This window comes from Festucalex cinctus, chromosome 10 (genome assembly GCF_051991245.1).
Source record: "Festucalex cinctus isolate MCC-2025b chromosome 10, RoL_Fcin_1.0, whole genome shotgun sequence".
In the NCBI taxonomy this organism is placed as follows: Eukaryota; Metazoa; Chordata; class Actinopteri; order Syngnathiformes; family Syngnathidae; genus Festucalex; species Festucalex cinctus.
Window position 1 is genome coordinate 24,942,897 of NC_135420.1, and position 8,853 is coordinate 24,951,749.

General features: G+C 39.5%; 1 protein-coding gene across 5 annotated transcripts in view; it reads left to right on the forward strand.

The window, feature by feature from the left end:
• The window catches only part of herc2 (HECT and RLD domain containing E3 ubiquitin protein ligase 2), a 48,759-nt gene extending 40,281 nt beyond the window's left edge, over nt 1-8,478 (forward strand). For 3 of the 5 annotated variants that reach the window (XM_077533724.1, XM_077533723.1, XM_077533719.1), the window contains exons 83-91: nt 307-504; nt 572-655; nt 1,973-2,114; nt 2,271-2,465; nt 3,308-3,420; nt 4,796-4,986; nt 5,117-5,222; nt 5,656-5,868; nt 6,662-7,342. In XM_077533724.1, the coding sequence (XP_077389850.1) occupies nt 307-504; nt 572-655; nt 1,973-2,114; nt 2,271-2,465; nt 3,308-3,420; nt 4,796-4,986; nt 5,117-5,222; nt 5,656-5,868; nt 6,662-6,934 (1,515 nt within the window). In that variant the 3' untranslated portion in view covers nt 6,935-7,342. Of the gene's footprint in view, nt 1-306; nt 505-571; nt 656-1,972; nt 2,115-2,270; nt 2,466-3,307; nt 3,421-4,795; nt 4,987-5,116; nt 5,223-5,655; nt 5,869-6,661; nt 7,343-8,035 lie in introns of those variants that run through there. The other 2 variants (XM_077533721.1, XM_077533720.1) reach the window with 2 other exon arrangements.
• Nucleotides 8,479-8,853: the final 375 nt, after the last annotated feature.

Genomic DNA, 8,853 nt, shown 5'->3' on the forward strand with positions numbered 1-8,853 from the left:
CATGGCTCAGTTTACTGACCAAACCCAGAAAACAGGTGAGCCATGATTGGCCGTTACCTACTTCCTCAGCACAGGTGATGTCCTCATCAGTCGACAGCAAGTAGAAAAAAATACTTTTTACAGGTATTAATTCTGCCAAACAAGTGTGGCATAAAAATAAATCAGTAAGTCAGATTACAATAATGATGGAAACAAGTCTACAATTTAAATTCACGATGGGTACATTTGTGAGAGCTAACTATTTTTTGAGATGTAAACATTGTGTGAAGCCCGCCTCCAGACAGCTGACCAATGTTTGAATCCAAGGTCCCCATGGAGTACAACCACCTGCAGGAGATCCCCATCATGGCGCTGAGGAACCGCCTCCTCCTACTGCATCACATCTCCGAACTCTTCTGTCCCTGCATTCCCATGTTCGACCTGGAGGGGCGCTTGGGCCAGACGGGCCAGGGACCCTCCCTGGGCTTTGACACCCTCCGTGGCATCCTCATCTCGCAGGGCAAGGTGGGTGAGGTGCTGCTGGTAGTACACATGGTACACAGTTGTTTTGAATACGGCTTTCTTTGAACAGGAAGCGGCTTTCAGGAAGGTGGTCCAGGCCACCATGGTGCGGGACAGACAGCACGGACCTGTGGTGGAGCTCAACAGGATACAGGTAGCGATTTTCTTGTTTCCCACAATTCCCAGAAAATATGTTATTTTTATTTTAGTTTTTTTTCAAGCAATACAGCTTGTCAAATGTCTTTATAGCATAATTGTCTTTTTAAACATTTTTGGAAAACCAAAAAAGAAAACCCATCAAATTAACTCATTCAAACCCAAAAACGTGTTAATACGTTTTTAAATACTTTGTCCTTGACTCCCAAAAACATATTTATACTTTTTTAAATGTTTTTTTCATGCAAGAACACACAGAAGGCTTTGATGCGCTCTTCTGACATGAAGAGATGGCTTAAAGCAATGGTAGTTATTACAAAGAAACTTCCAGCAGGTAGCAGCAGAGTATAAGAGATCAGCCAGGGCCATGTTGCAACAATCTCTTTTTGACAGTGTTTTCACCAGGAATGGCTGGGAGTGAATGAGATAAAAATAAATAAATAAAAGTCCAGTTGCCTTGATTCAACATTTACAGATTTCCATTATCTGGCTGACTTGAATCGACACACATTAAAAATAAAACTGGCAACCACATTGCTATTTTTCATTGGTATCGTGACAGAAGTAAAAAATAAAAAAAAAATAAAAAAAAAATAAAAAAAATTGTTTAGGCAACGAAGCCTTTTTTCATATTTTACCTCAAAATTATTGAGAATTATAGAATATATGAATCCTCTCAAACATACACTTTATTCAAAAGTATGTTGTTTTTTTTTCTTATTGGATAATATTTACTTAAGGTTTTTCTACAAATCTACAACCATACAACAATATCCAACTTTTTTTTCTCAACTATTTTCAACTTTAATCTGAAACAATATGAAATAGTGGAGAATATTTAAACACACAGACACTCGTAGAAATTCCATGTATTTAGTTAAACACAATGTTGTAACTTTTGATGGATATTTAACTGGGAGCCTCTCTTATCTGTAACCTTGATCTACTTTCCTCTTTAGGCGGCTGCAGGCAGGCTCCTGATGATTACATGTGATGTCTTTCAGAAAAGGGATTTTTCTATCCGTGTGTGTGCGTGATCTGCACACCAGACTGTCTGTAGGGCTTCCTGCTCAGTTTTACACAAAGGGCCTCGGTTTGGGCCACACAATCAATCACCCGTGTATTGCCGGATCGTTGAACGTAGTTGTGATCTCCACTGCTCATAAAAGTTAAACATATTCACCTTTGTGGTGAAATTTTCGAATGAACATAAAACCAACCACTGATTTGTGCACTTTACGTTCATCTGGAAAGAATAACACAAACCGTCGTGCGAGGACGCCAAACTGACCGCCGCCGTCCTCTTTGCTTGCAGGTGAAGCGCTCGCGAAGCAAAGGAGGCCTGGCGGGACCCGACGGAACCAAATCGGTGTTCGGTCAGATGTGCGCCAAAATGAGCTCGTTCAGCCCCGACTCGCTGCTGCTCCCCCATCGCGTGTGGAAGGTCAAATTTGTGGGTGGGTGTCACAAAGATGAAATCAGTCAAAACAACAGAAACATGCATGGCGTGACTTATGTCCTTTCACATCCATTTTTCTGTTTTATAAGATGCACATATTTTTTTCCAGTCATGTGCAAGGTGCATATAAGAATGAATGTTCGTCCTGGTTTAGGGGAGTCCGTGGACGACTGCGGCGGCGGCTACAGCGAGTCCATCGCCGAGATGTGCGAGGAGCTGCAGAACGCGCTGACGCCGCTGCTCATCGTCACCCCCAACGGGCGCGACGAGTCGGGGGCCAACCGCGACTGCTTCCTGCTCAACCCCGCCTCCAAGTCACAGCTGCACATGAGCATGTTTCGCTTCCTTGGTAACCGCCTACGCCTCCACTCTTCTTGTGACGTTTGTAGAAATTGTATGTCTTATCTTGAAAATAGGACGGTACACCCTGGACTGGTTGCCAGCCAATCGCAGGAATTTGGACTGTATTTCTTGAGAATTTGACTTTCTCAAAAATAAGGCTTTATTATTCTAATATTACATCTTTTTGATGTTTAATTGTTTTCTTCTTGAAAATACGACTATTTTTTAAAGGTGAAAAGGTTTTTTTTGTTTTTTTTTGTTTTTGCTGCAGAATTTGACTTTCTCTCAAATGGCTGTTTTCGTCAGATTCACTTTTTTGATCAAATTTGAGTTTTTCTTCACAAGAATGTTTCTTAAAAATAATGCTTCTCAAAAATGACATTGCCATAAATGAGTTTACAACTTTTTTTTTTTCCTCTGAAATACTTCTTCCTGAAAGTACAGATGTCTTATTTTCTTCTAAAATCGACTTCTTCCACTCTAAAAATGGAGTCCATTTTTTTTCAAAATTAAAACGTTGCTCTTGCAACATTGCGACTTTTCTATGACGCATGACATAGAAAATATTACTGCTTTTCACAAATGACTATTCTCATAGGGTTAAGACTTTCTGTAATTTGAATTTTTCTCAATATGCCGTATTAAGAGTACACATTTTTTTTTCTCTCTGTAATTTGACTAAGATTGTTTTTCTTGAAAGTACAAGACTTATCCCAAACTTAGATAAAAGAAAAAAATAGATTGATATTCATAGATTTATCCCCAAAAATATATACATATAAAATATCTCTCTATTTTTTTATTTTCCTCCAACGTTTATTGGCCTCATTCCCGCTTTTGCATCTGCAGGGGTTCTGCTGGGCATCGCGATCCGCTCCGGAAGTCCGCTGAGTCTCAATCTGGCCGAGCCGGTGTGGAAACAGCTGGCCGGGATGAACTTGACCATCGCAGACCTCAGTGAGGTGAGATCACTTTTCGAGCCTGCCACTGTTATAAATTTCCCTTTTTAATAGCATTTGCTACAACAAGATTTATTTTTTTTTTATTTATTTTTTTTTTACTTTTTCTAATCACCAAGTGATTCAACTGGAACTAATACAACTAATCACTACGATGGTCTCTCAGCCAATCAGTGAAGACTACTACAAAAAAGCTGCTATAAAATGTTGAATCAGACTATACAGCGTTAAATGAGGGCACAGCGGCGACTCTCACCATTAGCACTTCTGATGTAATTACATCCCTCATGACGAGCTTTTTTTTTTTTTCCCCTCCTGTAAATGGAGCACATTCCTCCACATTCCTTCTCTCATTAAAACCTTGGTTAATCCCCGTCGGGAATGGGAACGTACAAGTCGGACCGATGTTGTAGTAGTAATTCACTACTGGCGTCACTCTGCGATCATGAGCCTCCCTTCTTCTTCTACACACGCACTCTTCACATGCTCTGCCCTTGAGATATCGCAAAGGTTAGGGCAGGAATATTTCATACTTGCAACAAGCACAAGACTTGAATGCCGCATGCCTTGGTGGTGTAAGTGTGCTTTTGTGTGTGTGATTTGTGAAAACTAGTTGACTAGTCTACACGACAGTGATGTTTTTAGAGCGTGGCATCATCGACTAGGCGCTAATGTGTTTTTGGCTCGAAGAAGACGCGAAGCCACTTGCAGTAACAGATGAGTGAAATCTGTATGTTACCTTAATTGATTTACATTTTTAATTAACTCACTTGCTCCCAAAAACGTATAAATACATTGTATTATAAATGTTTTAAGGTTCCCAAAGACGTATTTATACGTTTTTTTTTAAAAAATGCTATAAGGCTTTGATGCAGCCTCTCAACTGCAAGAATGATTGATGAAATGGTAGTTATTATACAAACGGCCAGTAGGTGGCAGCAGAGCAAAGCAGATCAACCAGGGCCATGTTAGGAAAAAGAAAAAAAAAAAAGAAGCTCAATTACTCAGAATTCAAAGTAAATTTGTGAATAATGATCAAACTAAGCTATATTTTAATGCTAATTGCTGCAAAACGGAAACAGAATTTTTTTTTTTTCCTGTAATCTTTAATTTGGTAGGTTCTATGTTTTTTTTTAGCAATAGAACACAATATTCTGTGGGTCTTGCAAAATCAATCAAAATACAGGAAAACAACCGGGAGATAAAGGGATTGCCTCTGTCAAAATGGCTTTGAGTGAATGAGTTAATTAAATGTTTTATTTAAAAAAAATAAAAATAAAAACAAAATTCTGTGGTGGACCCGTAACAAGTACTGCTTTCCCCATTTGGCCAAGTTGCACTCGCCCTGACCAGACTCTCTCCACTGTCCTGTCTCCAGGTGGACAAGGACTTCATTCCGGGCCTGATGTACATCCGCGACAACGAGGCGACGTCGGAGGAGTTTGAGGCCATGACTCTGCCCTTCACCGTGCCCAACGCCAGCGGGCAGGACATCCAGCTCAGCTCCAAGTACTCGCACATCACGCTGGACAACCGCGCGGAATACGTGCGACTCGCCATCAATTACAGGCCAGTACAAGGACGCGTCATGCACATTGGCGCCGCCTGCAGGATCGGAGTGGACCAGCGTGTACCTAATAAATAGTCCGCTGTGTGTTAATATTCACCCTGTGGCGCTTTTGTTGTTGTTTCTGTCCAGGCTGCACGAGTTTGACGAGCAGGTGTCGGCCGTGCGAGAGGGCATGGCCCGCGTCGTCCCCGTTCCTGTGCTGTCACTTTTCACCGGATATGAACTGGAAACCATGGTGACAGACGACTGACACATGGGTTTCTTTAGGGTCAATTTGGGGTCTGTTTGGCAAGGCAATCAAGTTTGAAGAGTAGACATATGACAAGAACTGTTTTTTTTGTTGTTGTTTTTTAATTCAGCCACCGATGAGTTATGAAATTTGGTTGGCATGTGTATCATGCGATACCTATATATATATATATATATATATATATATATATATATATATATATATATATATTTATTTTTTTTAAAGCCATTCTCAGAAACATACTCAGCCATTTTGATTGCAAGTGGCCATTTCTAAAAGTGCTTCAAAAGTGAACTTGTCCTAGAATTTTTTGTCCAATTGCTTCCAAATATAAACCTAATATACCAGCCAGTTACGCCATCTTAAATTTTCAACTTTCCTCCACTCTAAAAGCATTTCATACGTTCTCTGCGCGCAGGTGTGCGGGAGCCCCGACATCCCGCTGCACCTGCTGAAGTCCGTGGCCACCTACAAGGGCGTGGAGCCCACGGCCCCGCTGGTGCAGTGGTTCTGGGAGGTGATGGAGTCCTTCTCCAACACGGAGCGCTCGCTCTTCCTGCGCTTCGTCTGGGGGCGCACGCGGCTGCCGCGCACCATCGCGGACTTCCGCGGACGCGACTTTGTCGTGCAGGTAGGAAGACGGATGAGGACTCGTGGTACATGGAGACCAGATTAAAAAAAATACATAAATAAATAAATATTAAAAAAAAAAATATATATATATATATATATATATATATAAAGATTGCAAATAATTTTGACCACATTTAAAAAATAATAATAATTTTAAAAAAAATCAAATGTTACTTTTGTGTTGTTGTTCAACATAATTATTTTTAAAAGGAAAATATTTAAAATAATTTTGACCTTATTAAAAAAAACCCATTTAATTAAAAAAAAAAAAAGCGATAGAAAATTAACCAATGAAAATTAGCCAGTTGCTTTTGTGTTGTGGTTGAACAGAATTATTTTAAAAAGAAAAAAAATGTAAAATAATTTTGACCATAAAAGAACATTTCATTAAAAAATATATAATAATTCTAATAATAATAATAATCAAATGTTACTTTTGTGTTGTTGTTCAACATAATTCATTTTAAAAAGAAAAGAGTTAAAATAATTTTGACATTATTAAAAAAAAGAACGAAAATTAACCAATGAAAATTAGCCAGTTGCTTTTGTGTTATGGTTCAACAGAATTATTTTTAAGAAGAAAAAATGTAAAATAATTTTGACCATCCATCGATCCATCCACTTTCTTGACCGCTGATTCCTCACAAGGGTCGCGGGGGGTGCTGGAGCCTATCTCAGCTGGCTTTGGACAGTAGGCAGGGGACACCCTGTACTGGTTGCCAGCCAATTGCAGCACATGGCTAATTTTAATTTTATTGATTTTGTTCTTATAAATATTTTTTTCATTTCAGGTGCTGGACAAGTACAACCCTCCCGACCACTTCCTCCCCGAGTCGTACACGTGTTTCTTCCTGCTCAAGTTGCCGCGCTACTCGTGCAAGCAGGTGCTGCAGGAGAAGCTCAAGTACGCCATCCACTTCTGCAAGTCCATCGACACGGACGACTACGCCCGCATCGCCTTGTCGGGCGAGCCGGCCGCCGACGACAGCAGCGACGACTCGTACAACGAGGACGCCGACTCCTTCGCCTCGGACTCCACCCAGGACTACCTCACCGGCCACTGATCACCTCCTGCAAGGGTTAGTTGGCGACAATGCCGGTCCAGGTGGATTCTTCTTTTTTTTTTTTTAATTAATGCTCACATTCCTGCAGGTTAGACGCACTCGTCTGTGTGTGAATGTGTGTGCGCAACCAGCTGTGAAGCATTATGAGCTTAGAAGAAGAAGAAGAGCCATCCTGTGTGATTGTTACGATGTATTTATAATAAAACGACGACTTTAGTCTTTGTAAATAGAAGTGCATAAACAATAGCTGCCCCTTTTATGTCTTTGGAAATAAAATAATCATTTAACAAAAAATGTAGTTATTGCTCAGACGTCGGTCTACTGAAGTGTCCGTTATCACCGTGTTTCCCCGTTGAATGTGTGTACATAATTAAACGGAATTAAAATATGACTGTGCCATGTATGAAACGGAAAGTTGTCATTATTGTACGTACGTGTGCATGGAGACGGTATTATTTATTATTTTTTCTTTCAAAATCAAACAGTTGGTGATTCTAGACTAGAAATTGACATTCCCCTCACTTTTCGCGGGTTATACGTTAGGGATGTAACGATAACGGCAATATTGTCGTCATATTAAATTAAAAAAAAATAAAAAAATAGGTTGATTTCCATTTGTGCAGTTCTAGCACCCTCTGGTGGCTAGTTTTGTTTTTTTTAGTGCAGTTTAATTTTCACAAGGCATGTTTTGGCCCTTCTATGTAGCTTTTTATATGCACTGCTGTTGTGTACAAAGGCGCAGAACAATGTTCTTTTAAACATGACAATCTCAGCTTTATTGCACAATTTCTCTGTCTTGATTTCTTTTTTTTTCCTTTCGAGCTGCTATATATGCTGCAAAAAGTTGTAAAAGTTTGCATCGAGCAGGAGAATCGATGTTTTGGCGCTCGTCTTAAGATCCCTCGTGCTTGGACAACCATTCGTACACATTCTTTTCTGTGTGTCTGACTGTAAGAAGCCTCCCACTCCCAACTTGGAAGCAAAAAAAAAAAAAAAAAAAGCATGTTTCTGCGTAGTTCAAAGGCACGAGGGAAGGCTTGGCTTAAAAATCAATAGCATTCTTTGTGGGCTTAGTGTTCTTTTTTTTTCTTTCCTTCCCAGGAAGAATGACCAAAAGTACATTACGCTGCTGAGAGTCAGGTGCTCTCACACAGTCGCGCTGCAGGCGAGAGAGTGAAGGCCAAGTCCGTTGCACTCAAATGTAGTAAGTTATGTCAAGTGGTCTCGGTGCCAATTTCCAAACCTCAATGAACTGAACGTACGATATGCCATTAGCCAACATCAAAAGTGGTTTTCTTCCGTCAAGGAACCTAATTAGCGGTTTGTTTGTTTTTTCCCCTATACATCAAACATTTTATGCTGTCATGTGAGAGTAAAAGTCAAAACTGGATCTGACCGTTTCATGGCAGTTATTGAAACTAGCTCACTTTTTTTTTTCTCCCAAGTTTGTCCCAAATGTTTTCGTAACAAGTTTGCATGCACAGTGGACATTAAAAAAAAAATAAAAAAATAAAAAATTCTGCACACCCCTGTTCAAATACCTGGTTTTTATGATGCAAAAAAATTAAATGGAAAAAAAATGCAAAAAATTCCCACTTTCTTTCTTTTTTTTAATTTTTTTTATTATTATTATTATTATTTTTTTTATTTTTATTTATTTATTTTTTATTTATTTTTTTTGGGGGGGGGGAATCCACATCATCCAATGTGGATCATATCCCAATGGCTGCTAGGTTGTGGAGTTTTCACATGCAGTCTGGAGCTAACACATGATACACCTGTGCTGACTAAAAGTATTTATTTAGTTATTTATTTATTTTAAAGTTTCATTATTAAAGTTAAAATCTTGTCTTGAGATCAGACTCAGAGCCTGCGGCAGCCCCGCCCCCTCCTATTTTTTTTTTCTTTTTTCTTTTTTT